The following is a 22,073-nucleotide window of genomic DNA, read 5'->3' as shown; positions in this document are numbered from 1 at the left end:
GAAAAAAAAAACAAAAAAAAAATTAAATGAATAAATAAAGCTAATATTAACCTGTGTTCTTTAACTTATGTGTACATGCACACACATGCCTAGCTGTCATTCAGCTGGGAAGAGTTTTACCCCAAAATGTTGCTGAGTGAACAATACCGTATAAAGATTTCATGATTAAATAAATAAATTGTATTTCTTATGAGTTAGTTCTTGACCAAAAGACATAGCAATTATTCTATCTCATAGACACAACTGGTTATATTAGAGAACACAGTGTTAATTTTAGTAAATTTGGTTTAGTTATACCTGAAGTTTTAACACTTTTGAATACCTTTTATTTGGAGTAATCCAAATAAATCCAAGGGTATCCATTAGTATGACAACATCCTGTCCTTATATCTGACTAAATGGTGTCTGTGGCCTTGTTGGGTGCAAGTAGTTCCTACCTTTTTGTGCAGTGATGACTATGTCTCAATGAAAAATATGTCTCACTTTTAAAAAGTGAGAAGAAAAATTAGAGGGTGGGCCTAATCTTATCTTGCTTTTTTTTGGTTTTTTTCAGTTTCTTCGTTAATTCATGAGCGCCCATGAAGGCATAAGCTCATTAGGCAATGGCATTAAACTCAAGGCAAGACCTCTCTCCTGTCCAGCTAATGATGATCTCATTCTGGCTTTTTTTTTTTTTTTTTTTTTTGAGACGGAGTCTCGCTCTGTTGCCCAGGCTGGAGTGCAGTGGTGCAATCTCCGCTCACTGGAAGTTCCGCCTCCTGGGTTCACGCCATTCTCCTGTCTCAGCCTCCCGAGTAGCTGGGACTATAGGCGCCCGCCACCATACCCAGCTAATTTTTTGTATTTTTAGTAGAGAGGTGGTTTCACCATGTTAGCCAGGACGGTCTCTATCTCCTGACCTCGTGATCCCCCCACCTCAGCCTCCCAAAGTGCTGGGATTACAGGCGTGAGCCACCGCGCCCTGCCTTATTCTGGCTTTTAACCTCCAAACAGCAAAAGGTTTCTTCTTTGTTTTTCTACCTCTCCAAATCCCTCAAAAAAGTCAGTAGAAACTGAGGAGCAATTACTGTTGTTGATACAATACTTCAACAGGTTCCTTTAGAACTCAGTGAGTGTGGACCTGAAAACCTATGAGAACCTGAGTGGCTGACCTTCCTGCTTGGCTTTCTTCTATTTCTTTTGCAAATTATTCGTCCTCTCTGAATTTGCCAAGTCCTTTTTCCAAGAGATTAGGAGTCTCTCTTTAACATGCACACACACACACACACACACACACACACACATTTTTAGAGACAGTCTCTCTCTGTTACCCAGGCTTCAGTGTAGTGGCACAGTCATAGCTCACTGCAGCCTCAAACTCCTAGGACCAAGCAATCCACCTGCTTCAGCCTCCTGAGCAGCTGGGACTATAGGCATGTGCCACCATACCCTGCTGGGAGAAAGGAGCCCTCCAATTTTCTGGGGTGGGGTTGCATCAGACCTACCCTTAAGATAAACACAAATGCGCTGGGCGTGGTGGCTCACGCCTGTAATCCCAGCACTTTGGGAAGCCGAGGCGGGTGGATCATGAGGTCAGGAGATCAAGACCATCCTGGCTAACATGGTGAAATCCCGTCTCTACTAAAAATACAAAAAAAAATTAGCCGGGCGTGGTGGCGGATGCCTGTAGTCCAGCTACTCGAGAGGCTGAGGCAGGAGAATGGCGTGAACCCGGGAGGCAGAGCTTGCAGTGAGCTGAGATCGTGCCACTGCACTCCAGCCTGGGCAACAGAGCGAGACTCCATCTCACAAAAAAAGATAAACACAAATGCTCAGGGAATTTTCTCTGATGTCAGATGATCTTCAAACATAACATTTGTACAAATCTGGTGTCCAGTGCCATAGAGAAGAATTCAAAACCCTAAAAAAGATTTCTAGATGTATTTATTTGCATTTTACAAGGGCACAAGGAACTCTTGGGAATTAAACATGGGCCCATGAGTGCATTTTGATGCTTGGGGACAATAAGTAGAGTCTAGTGGCCAAGAGAGCCTGACCTTTGGAGTCAGAGATTGATGTGATTAGTTTTCAAACACTTAATCATGCCACTTGTCTTGTGGACCCCGGCAGTGGTAAGCACAGATAGAGCTGTCCTTCCCTTCCGTCACGTGACTTTAGTGTGGAGGCAGACCTGGGTTCCTGTCTCAGTACTATCAAATAAGCTGAGAAGTCATTTGAGAAGTTCATTTTATTTATTGGAGCCCCCGTTTCCTCAGCTGTACAATGAAGACAATAAGAATACTTATGTCACAAGGTCAGTGTGAGAATTTAATGAGATGTGCTCCTAAAGCTTTCAGTGCAGACAACACACTTGGAGAGTGACAGAGATCATTAATTCCCTGAACTGCTTTCCCAGTATGACCTAAGTGGAAGGTGTGGGTTAGTAGCTTCTGATTCCTGGTAGAGAGACCGTTTTAGCTGTGACAGCCCCAGGCAGTGACCCTGGAGGTAGCGGACACTAGAGGAAGTAATTCACACTGGTTCTGACTATCGGACACCTCTTCATGCTCTGGTAGCTCCAGACCCCACCCATTTTCAGATAGGTACTGGCACTGCCCATTATGAAGCCAACCAGAACCAAGCCGTTCCCTTTTTCCTTCTCTCTGTTCCTTTTCTATGTGTGTCTTTTCTTCTTGTTCTCCTTTATTTATTTGTTTATTTATTTATGTATGAGATGGAGTCTCCCTCTGTTGCCCAGGCTGGAGTGCAGTGGCATGATCTCGGCTTACTGCAACCTCTGCCTCCAGGGTTCAAGTGATTCTGCCTCAGCCTCCCGACTAGCTGGGATTACAGGCGCCCGCCACCAGGCTCAGCTAATTTTTGTATTTTTAGTAGAGATGGGGTTTTGCCATGTTGGCCAGGCTGGTCTCGAACTCCTGACCTCGGGTGATCTGCCTGCCTTGGCCTCCCAAAGTGCTGGGATTATAGGCGTGAGCCATGCTCCTGGCTTTATTCTCCTTTAAAAGGTACTTTTTACAGCCGTGCATGGTGGCTCATGCCTATAATCCCAGCACTTTGGGAAGCTGAGGTGGGAGGATCGCTTGAGCCCAGAAGGTTGAGACTGCAGTGAGCCATGATCACCCCATTGCACTTCAGCCTGGGCAGCAGAGTGAGACCCTGTCTCAAAAACAAAAGCAAAACAAAACAAAAAACATACAAAAAACCTGACCACATGACACGAGCTACCTGTTTATGTTTTCCCCATCCTACCCAGAGGTAATGCCATTACCTTGAATGCTGTGTGTACTGTCCCTTTGTGTGTGTGTGTGTGTGTGTGTGTGTGAGCTGTAGTGTTGCTCTGTTGCCAGGCTGAAGTGCACTGGCGCGATCTCGGCTTACTGCAACCTCTGCCTCCCGGGTTCAGGTGGTTCTCCTGCCTCAGCCTCCCGAGCAGCTGGGACTACAGGTACGTGCTACCACACTCAGCTAATTCAGCTAATTTTTGTATTTTTTGTAGAGACAGGGTTTCACCATGTTGGCCAGGGTGGTCTTGATCTCTTGACCTGGTGATCTGCCTGCTTCAGCCTCCCAAAGGGCTGGGATTACAGGCGTGACCCACCGTGACTGGCCTGTCCCTTGCTTATTTTATTTTATTTTATTTTTTTGAGACGGAGTTTCACTCTTGTTGCCCAGGCTGGAGTGCCATGGCGCGATTTTGGCTCACTGCAAACTCCGCCTTCCGGGTTCAAGCGATTCCCAGGTACAAGCGATTCTCCTGTCTCAGCCTCCCAAGTAGCTCGGATTACAGGCACGCACCACCACGCCCAGCTAATTTTTTTGTATTTAGTAGAGACGGGGTTTCACCATGTTAGTTAGGCTGGTCGTGAACTCCTGACCTCAGGTGATCCACTTGCCTTGGCCTCCTAAAGTGCTGGGATTACAGGTGTGTGCCACCGCACCTGGCCCCTTGCTTTTTTAAAGCCACATATATGTGTATCCCTAAATAATATAGTTTTACTGCTTGTTTCTGAATCTTATAAAAATGATACAGATTGAGTGTCCCTTATCCAAAACGCCTGGGACCAGAGGTTTTTGGGTCTTGAATCTTTTTGGATTTTGGAACATTTGCATTCTACTTCCTGGTTGAATATTCCAGATCCAAAAATCTGAAATGTAAAATGCTCCAATGAGTATTTCCTTTGAGTGTTGTGTCAGCTCTCAAAAAGATTTGGGGCCGGGCGCAGTGGCTCACGCCTGTAATCCCAACACTTTGGGAGGCTGAGGCGGGTGGATCACGAGGTCAGGAGTTCATGACTGGCCCAGCCAAGATGGTGAAACCATGTCTCTACTAAAAATACAAAAATTAGCCGGGCGCAGTGGCAGGCGCTCATAATCCCAGCTACTCGGGAGGCTGAGGCAGGAGAATGGCGTGAACCCGGGAAGCAGAGCTTACAGTGAGCTGAGATCTCGCCACTGCACTCCAGCCTGGGTGACAGCGCAAGACTCCGTCTCAAAAAAAAAAAAAAAAAGATTTGGATTTTGGGAGTATTCGGATTTCGTATTTTTGTATGTGGGATACTCAACTTGTATCATACTCTTTGAAGTCTTTTGTGACTTGCCTTTTTCATTCAGCATTATGCTTCCAAGACCCATCTATGGTGGGAAAACTGGGCATTCATTCATTGCTATATAACAATTCATTGTGGGAAGATTCCATTGGAGGATCTTAATCAGAGTGATGAGTGATGAATATGATGAAATACACATTATGGGAAGATCAATCTGGCAAGTTTTACCACTCTTTTGAATCTAAAACCAAAAAATCTGATGACTCTTTTCTTTTTAATTCTGATATAACTACAGTCCTCCTCTGTGCTGGGGTGTATGTCCCTGATGAATACTCACCAAATCTTTTATTTACCCACTGAGCTTAACTGTCTTCTGTCTTTTGTATCATAAAAACAATAGGTGTGCCCACCAGGTGTGGTGGCTCACTGCTGTAATCCCAACACTTTGGGAGGCTGAGGCAGGTGGATCACTTGAGGCCAGGAGTTCAAGACGAACCTGGCCAACATGGTGAAACCCTCTCTCTACTAAAAATACAAAAATTAGCTGGGTGTGGTGGTGCACGCCTGTAGTCCCAGCTACTCAGGAGGCTGAGGCAGGAGAATTGCTTGAACCCAGGAGACGGAGGTTGCAGTGAGCTGAGATCATGCCACTGCACTTCAGCCTCAGTGACAAAGTGAAAAAAAAAAAAGAAATAAAAATTAAAAAAAACAATAGGTGTGCTAAGTATGAAGTCATGATATTGTATAGGCATTTTAAAATGTGCAGTATTCTCTTCCTTACCCTCAGTGTTCTCCACGTACCCTGCATTGATCAGCGGTCATGAACTATCAGCCATGGGGTGTGTGTGTGTGTGTGTGTGTGTGTCTGTCTGTCTGTCTGTCTCTCTCTCTCTGTCTCTCTGCCCCCCCACCCAAGTGTGTTTTAGAGTTCTTATAAAATTAGAATTTTCCTCTTCCTTTGAAAAATGGTAGGATCTTGTTCCATGGGGTCCAATTGCCTGGAGGTTCCAGTTGCCCAGAGCTTAAATAACCCTTGTTTGGCAGCATGGCTGGGCTCCTACTTGACCACTTTTATTCATGCTACTTGTCAGTCTCCTTCAGGGTTCCTTAGGCTGTCCTTGAGTACTTCTGCTCTGGGGCAGTGAGGAAGAAGACTGGGAAGAGACCCAGCCTTCATTCCCAGGTAGCATCCTTGCATATGAAATATGAATTAGTCTCTCACCATCATGGCGGGGTGGAAAATTTCTTGCATGTTCTCACTGAGGAGTTGGCTAGATTCTGTTGGCCTTCTCCCCTGATTGAACTTCCAAGCCTCTGGAGGCAGGGGGCCAGATGCCTGGTCTCGGCCTCTCTGTCCCTCTGGGCAGATGTTCTAAGCTCTTTGGTTTTCCTCTTGGGAGTTTCTCACTACTTTCCCTTTTTTCTCCCCCTCTTCTTAGCCTTGCATCATCAAGATTAAAAACTTTTTTGATGCAGAAGATTATTATATTGTTTTGGAATTGTAAGTAGTAAACTTTTTAAAAATTTCTGTTCCCATTCAAATGCTTATAAAGCCACCAAAGAATCTAATGTAGGCTTGCCTTTCTCATCCTGGGGGACCTCAACATATGTATGTAGTAGTGGGGCCCACAAAGTCTATGTATAGGGGGTTAATATCAACCCTAAAAACCCTCCAATGTTTCCAAAGATAGGTGGTATGGGATTCCAGGTCCTGGACCTGTGACCAGGGCTTGAACTCCACTCTGCAGTTGACTAGCTGACCACCCATGGGTCAGTTTACCTCACTTTTCTGAGTCTCATCTTCATAGTGTTAAATGGGGATTATAATGAACCCCCACATGCAGAGTCCTTGTATGAATTAAATGCTATGAGGGATGGAAATCCCCCAGCAGAGCACCTGGCACATGTGTATACTTACCATGGGGCAATATTGTTATAATTGGCTCGCCATAACTGTGGGTTTCCACATCCGTGTATTCAACCAACCTCAGTTCAAAAATATTTAGAAAAATAAAATGGATGGTTGTATCTGTACCAAACATGAACAAACATTTTTCTTGTTATTATTTTTTAAACAGTACTGTAGAACCACTATTTATATAACATTTACATTGTATTAGGTTTTGTAAGTAGTTTAGAGATTATTTAAAGTAACCAGGGCCAGGCGCAGTGGCTCACGCCTGTAATCCCAGCATTTTGGGAGGCCGAGGTGGGTGGATCACCTGAGGTCAGGAGTTTGAGACCAGCCTGGCCAACATGATGAAACCCTGTCTCTACTAAAAATACAAAAATTAGCCAAGTGTGGTGGCGCACACCTGTTACTTCAGCTACTCAGGAGGCTGAAGCAGGAGAATAGCTTGAACCCAGGAGGCAGAGGTTGCAGTGAGCTGAGATTGTGCCACTGTACTCCAGCCTGGGCCACAGAGTCTCAAAAAAAAAAAAAAGGCCGCGTGCAGTGGCTCACATCTGTAATCCCAGCACTTTGGGAGGCCGAGGCGGGCGGATCACAAGGTCTGGAGATCGAGACCATATTGGCTAACACGGTGAAACCCTGTCTCTACTAAAAATACAAAAAATTAGCTGGGCGTGGTGGTGGGCGCCTGTAGTCCCAGCTACTCGGGAGGCTGAGGCAGGAGAATGACGTGAACCCAGGAGGCGGAGCTTGCAGTGAGCTGAGATCGCGCCACTGCATTCTAGCCTGGGCGACAGAGCGAGACTCTGTAAATAAATAAATAAAAAAGAAAGAAAGAAAGGGGGGGGGAGGGGGGGAGGGAGGGAGGAAGGGAGGGAGGGAGGAAGGGAGGGAGGGAGGGAGGGAGGGAGGAAGGGAGGGAGGGAGGAAGGAAGGAAGGAAGGAAGGAAGGATGGATAGATACAGGATACAGCCTGGGCAGTATGGTGAAGCCTGGGCAGTATGGTGAAACCCCATCTGTACAAAAAAAAAAAAAAACAAAACACACACACACACAATTAGCCGGGCATGGTGGCATGTGCCTGTAATCCCCGTTATTTAGGAGGCTGAGGTGGGAGGATCACCTGAGCTTGGGAAGTCGAGGCTGTAATGAGCTGATATTGTGCCACTGCACTCCAGCCTGGACAATGGGAGTGAGACTCTGCCTCAAAAAAAAAAAAAAAAATAGTATATGGGATGATATACATAGATTATATGCAAATCTTATGCCATTTTATATAAAGGGCTTGAGCATAATGGATTTTGGTATCTGAGAGGGCTCCTGGAACCAATCCCCCATGGATATTGGGGGATGACTCTACTCTGAAGTGTCTACCTGGGTAGGCCTTTCTATGCAGGTCCTTTCAACCCAGGACCAGGTTGCATGGTGGCACCTGAGTATCTTTCAGTGTCTTGGTAGTTTATTTCAGTGGTGATAATGTCTTGTGTTATTTGGTGTAATCAGAATAACTTCCTGTCTCATTTCTGGAAGATGCCTGTCTTGATATCTGCTCCTGCATAAATATTAAGTGTTTCTGGGAGCAGCTATTGTGGCAGGCACAGAATGCTTTGCTCCTGGTTGGCAAATCGTATCTATGCAGGGTGATCATTAAGACTGTATAGACAACAGGCCGGGTGTGGTGGTTCACACCTGTAATCCCAGGACTTTGAGAGGCTGAGGTGGGCGGATCCCTTGAGGCCAGGAGTTCAAGACCAGCCTGGCCAACATGGCAAAACCCCATCTCTACTAAATATACAAAAATTAGCCAGGCATGGTGGCATGTGCCTGTAGTCCTAGCTCCTTGGGTGGCTGAGGCATGGAGAATCGCTTGAACCTGGGAGGCGGAGGTTGTAGTGATCCGTGATGGACAGAGCAAGACTGTCTCAACAAACATAAGAAAAAAGAAAAAAGACTATATGATAAACAACACCCCTGATCACCCCTGATCACAGCACTAGGAGAGCCTGGAGCCCCTTGTGGATCTGCTGCTACCAAATAGGAGATTGTTACCTGACTGAATCCAGTTAACACAGTTTAATAAAAGTGATAATACAGGGCCGGGCACAGTGGCTCACGCCTGTAATCCCAGCACTTTGAGAGGCCGAGGTGAGCAGATCACCTGAGGTCAGGAGTTCGAGACCAGCCTGACCAACATGGAGAAACCCCATCTCTACTGAAAATGCAAAATTAGCCGGGCATGATGGTGAATGCCTGTAATCCCAGCTACTTGGGAGGCTGAGGCAGGAGAATCGCTTGAACCTGGGAGGTGGAGGTTGCGGTGAGCCAAGATTGCGCCATTGCACTCCAGCCTGGGCAATAAGAGCGAAACTCCGTCTCAAAATAAATGAATAAAGGAATAACCTTGCCAAGCACCTGTGCCAGGAGCTTTTCCTACATCAGTCATCTCTTAATTTTTATAACAACCATCAAGGTAGATGGCATCATCCCCATTTTTAAGTGGTAGAAACAAGCTCAGAGAGATTAAATAGCTTTCCCAAAGTCCAAAAGCTGGGAAATGGTAGAGTTAGGGTTCAGATCCTGGTTGTCTGTTTGTAAATTTCTGTTTGCTCTTCTATGTCAGTCTCAGAATCATCTGTGGTGTGATAAAAATGCAAACTCCTGACTGGGTGCAGTGGCTTATGCCTGTAATCCAAGCACTTTTGGGAGGGCAAAGTGGGCAGATCACTTGAGGCCAGGAATTTGAGACCAACCTGTCCAACATGGCAAAACTTTGTCTCTACTAAAAAAAATACAACAATTAGCTGGGCATGGTGGCGCATACCTGTAATCCCAGCTACTTGGGAGGCTAAGGCATGAGAATCACTTGAACCTGGGAAGCGGAGGTTGCAGTGAGCCAAGATCGCACCACTGCGCTCCAGCCTGGGTGACAGAGCAAGGCTCTGTCTCAAAAAAAAAAAAAAGCAACTCCTGGGCCCCACTTCCAAGCTACTGAATTGGATTTTTTAAAGTTCCCCAGGTGCCTCCAACACCCACTCCTTTCATCTCGTTCCTTAGTTTCCAACTGGTACATCTGATTGTGAATAAGGCTTATTACCTTATTAGTTTTAAAAATGGGAGTCAAAAGTGAATAAAAATGTCAACTGTTTGCTTGTCTTAATCAATTTGTTTTGTTTGTTTTATTGTCTTCTGTCCAAGTGCGTTTTCCCCCAGGAATGAACCCGTTACCTTGCCTTTGTGTTTTAGGATGGAAGGGGGAGAGCTGTTTGACAAAGTGGTGAGGAATAAACGCCTGAAAGAAGCTACCTGCAAGCTCTATTTTTACCAGATGCTCTTGGCTGTGCAGGTAAAAGAAGCCCTCAATTCTTTTGACAGCTGACTTTCTTTTAGTTGAATTACTCCCTGAATTAGGCAGAAATCGAGGGACCGTGGATTAAAACTCAGAAGAGAATCTGTGTGTTTGCAGTTCTCTTCTTGGCAAAAATGTCCTACTCCTTTCACTGAGATGAAAAAGCCCTCACTGGCCAGGCACGGTGGTTCACACCCATAATCCCAGCACTTTGGGAGGCCAAGCGGGTGGATCACGAGGTCAAGAGATCAAAACCACCCTGACCAACATAGTGAAACCCCATCTCTACTAAAAATACAAAAATTAGCTGGGTGTAGTGTCACGTGCCTGTAGTTCCAGCTACTCGAGAGGCTGAGGCAGGAGAATCACTTGATCTGGGAGGCGGAGGTTGCAGTGTGCTGAGATCGTGCCACTGTGCTCCACCCTGGCGACAGAGTGAGACTCCATCTCAAAAAAAAAAAAAAAAAAAGAAAAAGCTCTTACTGTGTAGCTTAAGAGAAAGTAAGAAAGGGAATTAAAGAAATAAATAGACCAGGCATAGTGGCTCATGCCTGTAATCCCAGCACTTTGAGAGGCCAAGGCAGGAGGATCACTTGAGCCCAAGAGTTTAAGACCAGCCTGGGCAATATAGTGGGACCCCCATCTCTACAAAAAATAAAAATAGCCAGGCATGGTGGCGGGCACCTGTGGTCTTAGCTACTCTGGAGGCTGAGGTGGGAGGATGGCTTGAGCCTGGGAGGTTGGGGCTACAGTGAGCCACAGTCATGCCACTGCATTCCAGCCTAGGCAACAGAATGAGACTCTGTCTTTAAAAAAAGAGATAACATGGCCCTATGTCACCTATCTTTAGCTTGGAGGTATTTCTGGAGGGGTCTTGATCATTAGTTCATTAGTTCTGCTTGATCCTTGTAGAAGTCTCTCTTAACTCATAGTGGGAGCTGGGCAGGTTTGAGGGCAGAGCTGCAAGTTGTGATGATTGTGACAGATGGGTTGGTCTCCCATGGCTCAGAACTAGGTGTTTCCCTTCAGATGCAGCATCCTGTTCACTGCAGTGGGTGGGCCGGCAGGGCATGCACATAGCCATCTCTATTCAGTGAGTGTTAGATGAAAGAATAGCTGGTGGCACTTGCTTTGAGGAACATCACCATTTCCGAGACCAAATGTGGTTGTGGCCATTCCCTTCCACAGTCTCTTCTTGAAAACCTACTCCTTGCAGGAAACGCAGTGATTGGGAGCAATCCTTGTACAGAGTGAGGATCGAGATACATTTTTTTGTGATTGATCTACCTAGGTTTGGCCTCCCTGGAGGTTTCACCAGATCCATTTCCCAGAGAAGGTTTTGCAAAAAATTTTTGTTCTAGCCCAGAGGGACATCCAGAGAAGATTGAAGCCCATAAACACAAGCCTTTTAAATTTATTTTTATTTTATTTATTTTATTTATTTAATTTTTTGAGACGATGTCTTGCTGTGTCGCCCAGGCTGGAGTGCAATGGTACAATCTCGGCTCACTACAACCTCCACCTCCTGGGTTCAAGCGATTCTCCTGCCTCAGTCTACCCAGTAGCTGGGATTACAGGTGCCTGCCACCATGCCCAGCTAATTTTTTTTTGTTTTTTGGATTTTTAGTAGAGATGGGGTTTCACCATGTTGGCCAGGCTGTTCTGAAACTCCTGACCTCAAACGATCCGCCTGCCTTGAGCTCCCAAAGTGCTGGGATTACAGGCATGAGCCACCATGCCCGCCCACAAGCCTTTTTTAAAAAAAATTTAATTTTAATTTTAATTTTTGTGGGCACATAGTAGGTGTACATTTTTATGGGGTACAATGCAAGCCCTTTTTAATGGTAGCTGTCACCTACTCAGTGTATTGCTCCCTTATTGGTTTATTCCATTTATTTATATTGAGTAACCAAGAATATTAACATGAATTGAGTACAGTTTGTGGATATGTGAAAATTTTGTTTCCTAAAAAAATATGGCCAGGCATGGTGGCTGATGCCTGTAATCCCAGCACTTTGGGAGGCTGAGGTGGGAAGGTCACTTTAGCCCAAGAGTTCCAGACCAGCTTGGCCAACATTGTGAGATCCCGTCTCTACAAAAAAAATAAAGAAATTAGCTGGTCGAAGTGGCATGCGTTGTGCCCATGGTCCTAGCTACTCATGAGGCTGAGGTGGGAGGATCACTTGAGCCGAGGAGGTTGAGGCTGTAGTGAGCTAAGATGGTGCCACTGCACTTCAGCCTGGGGGACAGAGTGAGACCTTGTTTCAAGAAAAAAAAAAGAAAAGAAATATAGCATAGTATGTTGGTGTTCATTTTTATATGCTATTTCAGACAGTGGAGTTTTCAAAGACAAAGTCTTTGCATTGAGGAATAAGTTAACTCACATAAACAGATAATTTACAAATATATATTTGTATAGATTCCCTTTAAAAATATCCTCAGGACTGCAATAACCAAATATATCATTTTGGTGGAATTTTTGTGTTTATTTGGTATGTTCTCAAAACATTTTCTGTTACCCATTTGAATTTTTATTGAAATTGACAACTTACATTTCTGCCGTGTGAAGAGTTTTTTATTATCTTAAAGTGAAATGAAAGGTTAATTGTTCTAAGTTGCTTTTTTCATTTCCCTGCTTTTTAAAGATCTTCTCAAACAAATTTGTAAACTTTACCTCAACAGTTTTCTATGATTTTGGAGAATATGGTTGTGTGTATCACGGCTTATGGTTTCACCCAGCTGTGGGATGTGTGTGTTGGTAACTTTGATTCTACTTAAGTATCTACTGCATGAATCTGAGGGTCATGCCTGCCTTTCTGTGTAGTACCTTCATGAAAACGGTATTATACACCGTGACTTAAAGCCAGAGAATGTTTTACTGTCATCTCAAGAAGAGGACTGTCTTATAAAGGTAAGAAATTGGCATTCTGTATGTGGCTATTCCTGTAGATTCTTGTTCAGAAACTTTTAATTCCTCAAATAAAAAGTGGGAGCGTAAAAAGGTTGAGAATCTGACCCTTTCACTGTTACCAATTATTTTAGAGATCAGGTGATACTGCTCTTACCCAGATTCGAATGAGCATTTATTGAGCTCTGTTGTATACAAGTGACCTTTGTGCTTAGAGAGAGAGGAAGGGTCTAAATGGACGAGTGGGCTGGGCACGATGGCTCACGCCTGTAATCCCAGCACTTTGGGAGGCCGAGGTGGGCAGATCACCTGAGGTCAGGAGTTTGAGACCAGCCTGGCCAATATGGCAAAACCCCATCTCTACTAAAAATACAAAAATTTAGCTGGGCATGGTGGTGGGTGTCTGTAATCCCAGCTACTTGGGAGGCTGAGACACGAGAATCACTTGAACCCGGGAGGCAGAGGTTGCAGTGAGCTGAGATCGCACCACTGCACTCCAGCCTGTGCGAAAGGGCAAGACATCATCTCAGAATAGGTGAATGAATGAATGAATGAATGAGTAATCACATGCCCTGCCTTTCCCTGTTTCTCAACCTGGCATCACTTTAGAATCTCTTGTTAGGATTTATGACACCCAGGCTTTACCTCAGAAGCTGAGAGTGGCACTCAGGTATAAGCATGTGTTTCCAAGCTCCCCAGGTATTCCATAGCGCAGCCAAGTTTGAGACACTGGGGTCTAAGAACCATGTAGAACTAATTAGAATCCTGAAGTGTCTGTGATAAAGGTAATAAGCTTTTTGTAAGACTACAGAGGACATAGGTTAAGTTGGAAAGCCTGAGTGTTGAGATTCCTAGGCTCAGGAATTTTAATTTAAGCAAAATTAAATGTCTTAACTTGCAAAGACATGAATCTGTAGATTCCAGATTAATGGCAGGTGTGAATTGTACAATAGAAACTGATCTAGCCTACGTGTCTTCTTGGACTGGCAGACTATGTTAATCTTTTTATTTTATGACAAGTTCAACATTATTCCCTTTTGTACTGAATTTTAGATTACTGATTTTGGGCACTCCAAGATTTTGGGAGAGACCTCTCTCATGAGAACCTTATGTGGAACCCCCACCTACTTGGCTCCTGAAGTTCTTGTTTCTGTTGGGACTGCTGGGTATAACCGTGCTGTGGACTGCTGGAGTTTAGGAGTTATTCTTTTTATCTGGTAAGAAATATTTTCATTGCTTCACAGACTGGTAGAAGGTGATTAGATGGAGTCACAAATGTGTCTTGCTCTGTTGTCCAGGCTGGCATGCAGTGGCTTGATCTTGGCTAGCTGTAGCCTCTGCCTCCTGGGTCAAGTGATCCTCCCACCTCAGCCTCCCGAGTAGCTGGGACTACAGGTGCACACCACCTTGCCCAGCTAACTTTTCTATTTTTTGTAGTGATGGGGTTGTGCCGTGTTGCCCAGGCTGGTCTCGAACTCCTGGGCTCAAGTGATCCTCCTGCCTCGGCCTCCCAAAGTGCTGGGATTACAAGCATGAGCCATTGTGCCCAGCCTAGCTCACTTTTTGACCATTGATTTAAAGAAAAATCTGACTTTTCATTATGCTGAAAAAGAAATCTTTATATCTGAATGCCACTGAGAATGCCACTTGATTTCTTTTCCTTTCTCTCTCTACCAATATTAAGCCTTAGTGGGTATCCACCTTTCTCTGAGCATAGGACTCAAGTGTCACTGAAGGATCAGATCACCAGTGGAAAATACAACTTCATTCCTGAAGTCTGGGCCGAAGTCTCAGAGAAAGGTATGAATATGAAAGGGTTAAGAATTTGTGGTATGCTAAAATGTGTATGTGCTGTGGTGGGAGTTTCTTCCCCAATTCCATGGTGTTTTCTCCTGTCAATTCTGTTCTTATTTTCTATTGTTAGTTTCACACCATTTGAGAGGCACTGGAAATTATTAAGAGCATGCACTCAGGTCCTGGGTCTGCTACTACTTAGCTGTGTGGCCTTAGGCAAGTTATTTAACCTCCCTCTCCAATTTCTTTCTGTGTAAAGGGACCCTCAATAATCCTTACCTTAAAAGGTTTTTGTGAGGGTTAAGTATAATGTACACAAGTGCCTGGTATCTATTTTAGTGAGCAAAATAAATGCACTTGTAACTTTTTAGTTACAAGGTTTTCTTTGAGTAAGCAAGCATGTAAAAACTAGATGTCATTAGTTACCTTGTATTTTATAATTTATCCTGGCAACTTTAGTTCCCTGAAGAGAAAGTAGAAAATTAAATGTCAAATAACATAACATAGGTGATTGTGTTAAATGTCAGAATATTTAAGGAATAATAATGTTGTAATATATAGGCCAGCGTGCATTTGTTGCTTGCTGGAGTAGTCAAGTTTTATTTCTGACAAGTCTGCAGTTCCAGGGAGCCTCTCCCTGGCTGAGTAACTGTCACCTATCCATCTGTAGATGTCAGGGAGAGTTTGCTGTGCATCCCAAGTATCTTAGAATTGGATAGAAGTTTAGCTTTAATTAATTTGACCTTGAGTCTAGCAACAAGAGAGGGAACAGGCAGCGAAGAGGTCGTGACTGATGTCCCAGCAGCAGGAGACAGGGAGTGTCATTATCATTCCCGGTCTTCTCACGGTACTCTGAATACAGAGAGTGAGGAAGATTAGGGGCCCTGTCTGCTGACTCCGTGATGATCTCAGACCCTCTCTGCTCTTTCTGGATGGTGGCCTGTTAATTCTGGCATACTATTACTGATAATATATTTATCCTTTTCACTGTGATTTGCCCAATTGTTGCTTTAGCTCTGGACCTTGTCAAGAAGTTGTTGGTAGTGGATCCAAAGGCACGTTTTACGACAGAAGAAGCCTTAAGACACCCATGGCTTCAGGTGGGTGTGGGACAGTGCCTGCTAGCATAAAATACATGAGAAGCCCTGCTGCTTGAGAGACATGAGACAGAGGACAGAAACATGTTTACTTTGTTGAGTCTGTTTAATCTAATTGTTTTAGATGTATGGGGGGTATCTTGAAGGATGGGTTACAACCTTTTTTTGTTTTTTTTTTGAGACAGGTTCTCGTTCTGTCACCCTGGCTGGAATGCAGTGGCGCGATCTCAGCTCACTGCAACCTCTGCCCCCTGGGTTCAAGTGATTCTCCTGCCTCAGCCTCCCAAGTAGCTGGGATTACAGGTGCATGCTACCACGCCCAGCTACTTTTTGTATTTTTTGTAGAGATGGGGTTTTGCCGTGTTGGCCAGGCTACAACCTTTTTGATATTACTCATGGCTGTTGGATGTACAAGCTCACTTTATGTCCTGTTCTGGTTCCACTTGGCTGCCCTGAGTCTCCAGTTTGGCCTGTGTTCTTCTGAGTGCTTGTTCTGGCTCTACCCCCAGCCATGTCCACCACTCTTCATAGGTGGGGTGCATTCCAGCCATCTTCAACCTTAAATCAGGGAAGTGGGGGAGGGGGAGGAGAGCAGCCTCCCTGGGGAGAATCCAGCTATTTCTCAAGCCCAAGTGACTGGGTATAAAGGGTCCCACTGCTTGTTCATTCAGGTGAGTAAATGTGTCCTTAGTGAAGGCTGTCACCTGCACCTTTCATCTGTATTACCGCTGTGCTCCTGCTAGGGGTTAGGGCTGCCATTATTAAATACTGAACTCATTTGGAACTGCCAAGAGTTGGAAGTACATTGTGGCTTTGCTGGGTTAATCTTTAGTTTTGGAATTAGCTACGGCATTGGGCAGGTTTTTCTGATAGATGTCTGGTCTTCTGTAACGAGCAGTTCCATTCAGCACAGCCATGCCCCTTTCTATTAATTTTCTTTTGGTCTGTGTATTAGTCTGTTCTCACACTGCTATAAAGAACTGCCCAAGACTGGGTAATTTATAAAGAAAAGAAGTTTAATTGATTCACAGCTCCACATGGCTGGGGAGGCCTCAGGAAACTTACAATCATGGTGGAAGGGGAAGAAAGCATGTCTTAATGGCAGCAGGTGAGAGAGCGTGTGAAGGAAGTGAAGGGTGAAGAGCCTCTTATGAAACTGTCAGATCTCGTGAGAACTCAGTCACTATCATGAGAATAGCCTGGGGGAAACTGCCCCCATGAGCCAATCACCTCTCAACAGGTCCCTTTCTCAACACCTGGGGATTACAATTTGAGATGAGATTTGGGTAGGGACACAGAGTCGAACTGTATCAATCCGTTTTCTGTGGAGATGGGGGACAGAACTGGTAGCTTGAGCTAGAGGCTGTTACTTGAGCTAAATGCTGTTTCTCTGGGGATTACTCGTCCAGGAACTCCTTGGGCAATCCAGCCTCAGCCCCGTACTTCTGGGACGCTGGGAAGACTGTCCCCGTTCTCTGTTCCAATCCTCTACACCTAACAGTTTTGCTCAGGCCAGCTCAGGTTGAGAACAACAAAAACTTAAAAAAAAAAAAAAAAAAAAAAGACAGATATATGTGTTTTGGATGTTGCCCTGGAAACTACAGTCTCCCCAGAAGAAATCTGTCAGATGATTTAGCATTTAATAGACCACACAGATTTGAAACAGCGGGACCCTGGAGGAAAGGGGTTTGGAAACAAAGGGTGCCTTTGCATGTGGGGATTTTAATTTTGATGAAAAAGAGAAACATGTCTTTTGGCTCTTTTCATGTGTCCTAATAGAGAAACTCTTGGGTCTAAATGTAGAGGTACAGGAGCTGTGTTCATCTCTAACAAAAAAATAGAGCTGGCCAGTTGAGCCTGGAAACAGGGTTTGCATTTGCCTGAAATTTATGAGCAAGCGTAGCCTATTTTTCTTGTACTTCTTTGTCTCAAAGAAAACTTATTAACAACCAAGGAGAAGGTGAAGTTCAACTCTGTTGCAGGGTCTCCCTGGAATACTCTTTTAGCCACCTTTTGTTTTTGCAGTAAAAGGAGGAATGAGCATTGCATGAAGACAAGGATGAAGACTGACCATCTAAAACATCTGTTAGTGATAGTTTGGGTTTTATTTTGGGAAAATTCAGTGTTTTCGAAAAAACCAAATGGTTTTGTGGGTCGGGCGCTGGACTGAGTGTTGGGAATGTGGATTCTGGTCTTGTCATTAACAGAGTGCCCAGTTTTGGGAGCATCCCTTACATCTACTCTCTGCCTCATATTTACTGCCTGAAATAGAGGATTTCTTCTGTTTGCTTTCAAGGGATATTATGATTTAATTTTTATTTTATTTACTGTTGGAGACAAGTTCTTCTTCTGTTGCCTAAACTGGAGTGCACTGGTGCAATTATAGCTCACTGCAGCCTCGACCTCCTGGCCTTAAGGGATCCTCCCGCCTCAGCCTCACAAAGTGCTTGAATAATAGGCACGAGCCACTGTTCCTGGCTAATTTAATATTTTGGAATAATTGTAAACATCATGAAGAAAATCAATGTTTATTTATTTATTTCCTTTTTTGAGATGGAGTCTTGCTTTTGTCTACCAGGCTGGAGTGCAATAGTGTGATCTGAGCTCACTGCAACCTCCACCTCTGGGTTCAAGTGATTCTCCTGCATCAGCCTCCCAAGTGGCTGGGATTACAGGTGCCTGCCACCATCCCAGCTCATTTTTGTATTTTTAGTAGAGATGAGGTTTCACCATGTTGGTCATACTGGTCTCGAGCTCCTGACCTCAGGTTATCCACCCACCTTGGCCTCCCAAAGTGCTGGGATTCCAGGCATGAGCCACTGCGCCTGACCTGATTACTTGTTTTAAATATAGGCCTGACTAGGCTTGTGACTACTGTGTTTGGCTTCACTGAAGGGCTGCCAAGAGATGGACTTTTGAGAGTGACACTGCAAGATAATTGAGATCCTAAGTAAGGCCGTGAGAGGGTGCGGAGTGGAATCCAGATGAGCTTGCTGCTGTCAAATGGCAATGGGGAGCTACACTGAGAAACTCAAAACAGAGTGACCTCAAGTGATCTGCCCTGCCTTGGCCTCCCAAAGTGCTGGGATTACAGGCGTGAGCCACTGTGCCTGGTCCTTCTTTCCTTCTTTCTTTCTTCCTCCTTCCTTCCCCCTCCCCTCTCCTCCATTCCTTTCCTCTCCCTTCTTTTTTCCCCCCTCCCCTTTTTCCTTCCTTGCTTCTTTCCTTTCTTCCTTCCTCAGGGTCTTGCTCTCTCACCTAGGCTGGAGTGCAGTGGCATGATCACTGCACCATGACTTTCAGGCTCAAGTGATCCTCTTGCCCCAGCCTCCCAAGTAGCTGAGACTACAGGTGCATGCCACCATGTCTGGCTAATTTAAAATTTTTTTTTTTTTTTTTGAGACAGAGTCGTACTCTTCTGCCCAGGCTGGAGTCCAGTGGTGTGATCCTGGCTTACTGCAACCTCCGCCTCTTGAGTTCAAGCGATTCTCCTGCCTCAGCCTCCTGAGTAGCTGGGATTACAGGCGTGCACTACCACGCCCTGCTTATTTTGTATTTTTAGTAGAGACGAGGTTTCACCATGTTAGCCAGGCTGATCTCAAACTTCCAACCTCAGGTGATTCGCCCGCCTTGGCCTCCCAAAGTGCTGGGATTACAGGCGTGAGCCTCCGTGCCTGGCCTAATTTTTAATTTTTTTTGTAGTGACAAAGTCCCACTATGTTGCCCAGGCTGGTCTCCAATTCCTGGCCTCAAGCAATTCTCCCACCTTGGCCTCCCAAAGTGCTGGGATTAGAGGCGTGAGCCACCATGCCCAACCTAGTGTTGTAAAATTTCCATATCCATCAAATTGCCAAATGGTGGAGGACTTTACTGTATCCTCTCCCTTTCCCCACTGTGGTACGCTTGGCTCAGTGGGAGGAGGGGCTGGAGTTGGGTGGGAAAGTACATGAGGCATTGGAATCAGATAACTCTGGGTCTGTATTCTGCACATGCCACCTGTGAGTGGCTGAACTGGGCTTCTGGCCAGCACTCAAAGGCCACATTCCTAGTTATAGATGTTCCTTTCACCTTGCTGAAGATGGGGAGAGCTGCACCAGACCACCTCTCAGGGCTTCCTAATGCAAATCCTTGAACCCTGCAGAAGTGAGCATCCAGAGAGGTGGGAGCTACTCGTGTACACACTGTCTGTGCCCTCATCTCCCACTCCTGCAGCATGAAACACCTGTAATGCTTTGTCCTGTTTATTGTCTCCCTTTCTCATTAGACCTGAGTTCTGGGATATTGTGGGCTTAAGTACTTCTGAAAATTTGTATGGCATCTGCTGGGTGAATTTTCCTAGGGTGCTGGGCTGGTTGTTAGGACAGTCTGGGTGACTGGCCTCATTCATGGCAGGGGCAGCAGGTGGAGAGTGGTCCCGGAAGAATTTGAAGAGCTGCACGGAGTCAGGCCCAGCCTCTGGCCTCCTGACTGCCACCTTTCTCAGGATCTGGGATACTAATTCAGAAACTCTTGACTGCTGGAGGCTGTGATTGACCCACTGAGAGCTTTTAGGCATGTGGATATGAGTCAGCCAGGATTGATGGAGTATTGACTGCTAATTAGACTCCTCTGGGAAGGTAGAGGGGGGCAACACATAATGCCTTCACTGTGGGAGCTTCATCAAGGAGATGATTCTTGGACGGACATCTTTTCCTCCCTCTTTCCACAGGGGCATGCTAGCCCTGTCATTCTAGGAGTTTATTATCCTTCAGACGCAGCTACTTATGTTTTTAATTCCCTCACAGGATGAAGATATGAAGAGAAAGTTTCAAGATCTTCTGTCTGAGGAAAATGAATCCACAGCTCTACCCCAGGTTCTAGCCCAGGTATTCGTATTCCTGATGATCACTAAATGTAGTCTGGGCTTAAGGAGCTGATAAGCAAAGATGATGAAATTCAAGATTTTCCTGAGTAGCAATTGCTTAACATTGTTTCAGTTACAATGTAGTAGAAACTCTGTTTTAACTTGATTCACTCCAGCACCCTTAGATTTAAAAATGCAGGATATGTTTAATATCTAACACATAATAGACAGATAAGCACAGCTAGGGATTGTCATCCAAAAGGTCACCTGCAAGGCAATTTCGAAAGACTGTATTAGAGGCTCAAATATAAATTTGTTGGAAAAATTAAAATTTGGGTCAGTAGTTGATTCCTTGATTACAATTTTATTCTTTAAAGTTCTTTGTGAGTATAAGTTAATTCCAGTCCTGCTTTTATTTTGTTGTTGTTGTTGAATGGTAGCTGTCCTTTTTCCCACTGTTTCCACCCCCCGATTTTTTTTTTCTTGAGACAGAGTCTTGGTCTGTCACTCAGGCTGGAGTGCAGTGGTGCAATCTCAGCTCACTGCAACCTCTGCCTCCTGGGTTCAAGCAGTTCTCCTGCCTCAGTCTCCCGAGTATCTGGGACTACAGGTGTCTGCACTGCGCCCAGCTAATTTTTGTATTTTTAGGTGAGATGGGGTTTTGCCATGTTGGTCAGGCTTGTCTCGAACTTTTGACCTGAAGCAATCTGCCCACCTTGGCCTCCCAAAGTGCTGGGATTACAGGCGTGAGTCACCGCACCCAGCCTTCCTCCCAATTTTATATATGGGAAAACAACTAAGGCACAAAGATTGTCTTCCCGCAAAAGACCAAGACTTGGGGCTTCAACTGAGAGGTATTATAGTCCTTTTAAACTTGATATTTAGAAGAGGATGATCAAGAGGAAGTTGGTTATGCTACTTGCTTTCAATATACATCATTCAGAGGTCAGAAGCCATAAGGGAGAGAAATATCTATTAGATAAGCATGTCTGAGTTGGGGACTGTGGTGAGGACTCAGTTGTCAATGATGACAACCAGTAATTTTTGGTACTAGAATTTCACATCAAATGCCCCCACTTTACTGGAAGTATATTGAGGAACTCTGATAATCTTAAAGAAGCCAGTGATTTTCTTTTGAACATTTCTCCATTTTCCTTTATTTTCAGCCTTCTACTAGTCGAAAGCGGCCCCGTGAAGGGGAAGCCGAGGGTGCTGAGACCACAAAGCGCCCAGCTGTGTGTGCTGCTGTGTTGTGAACTCTGTGGTTTGAACATGAAAGAAATGTACCTTCTTTCACTCTGTCATCTTTCTTTTCTTTGAGTCTGTTTTTTATAGTTTGTATTTTAATTATGGGAATAATTGCTTTTTCACAGTCACTGATGTACAATTAAAAACCTGATGGAAACTGGGCTTTGTGCTTCTGCTTGATAATCGGTTCTTTAGTTGAATGGCTTTATTATTTATTTATTCGAGACGGAGTCTCACTCTGTTGCCCAGCCTGCAGTGCAGTGGTGCAAACTTGGCTCACTGCAACCTCTGCTTCCCAGGTTCAAGCGATTCTCATGCCTCAGCCTCCTGAGTAGCTGGGATTACAGGTATGCACCAACATGCCCAGCTAATTTTTA

At 44.9% G+C, this 22,073-nt stretch overlaps 1 protein-coding gene across 12 annotated transcripts in view; it reads left to right on the top strand.

Annotated features, from left to right (window-relative positions):
* CHEK2 (checkpoint kinase 2) overlaps nucleotides 1-21,857 on the top strand; it is a 55,203-nt gene extending 33,346 nt beyond the window's left edge. For 8 of the 12 annotated variants that reach the window (XM_024239958.3, XM_054543254.2, XM_054543249.2 and 5 more), the window contains 8 exons: nucleotides 5,987-6,048; nucleotides 9,704-9,803; nucleotides 12,631-12,717; nucleotides 13,768-13,931; nucleotides 14,399-14,514; nucleotides 15,523-15,608; nucleotides 20,390-20,470; nucleotides 21,615-21,857. In XM_024239958.3, coding sequence (XP_024095726.2) covers nucleotides 5,987-6,048; nucleotides 9,704-9,803; nucleotides 12,631-12,717; nucleotides 13,768-13,931; nucleotides 14,399-14,514; nucleotides 15,523-15,608; nucleotides 20,390-20,470; nucleotides 21,615-21,704 — 786 coding nt within the window. In that variant the 3' untranslated portion in view covers nucleotides 21,705-21,857. The remainder of the gene's footprint in view (nucleotides 1-5,986; nucleotides 6,049-9,703; nucleotides 9,804-12,630; nucleotides 12,718-13,767; nucleotides 13,932-14,398; nucleotides 14,515-15,522; nucleotides 15,609-20,389; nucleotides 20,471-21,614) is intronic. The other 4 variants (XM_063722823.1, XM_054543253.2, XM_054543257.2 and 1 more) reach the window with 2 other exon arrangements.
* The last annotated feature ends 216 nt before the right edge of the window (nucleotides 21,858-22,073 follow it).

The sequence above is a fragment of the Pongo abelii genome, chromosome 23 (assembly GCF_028885655.2).
Source record: "Pongo abelii isolate AG06213 chromosome 23, NHGRI_mPonAbe1-v2.0_pri, whole genome shotgun sequence".
NCBI classification, from domain to species: domain Eukaryota; kingdom Metazoa; phylum Chordata; class Mammalia; order Primates; family Hominidae; genus Pongo; species Pongo abelii.
The sequence above is the reverse complement of the archived record's forward strand: the minus strand, read 5'-3'. Positions and strand labels throughout refer to the sequence as shown.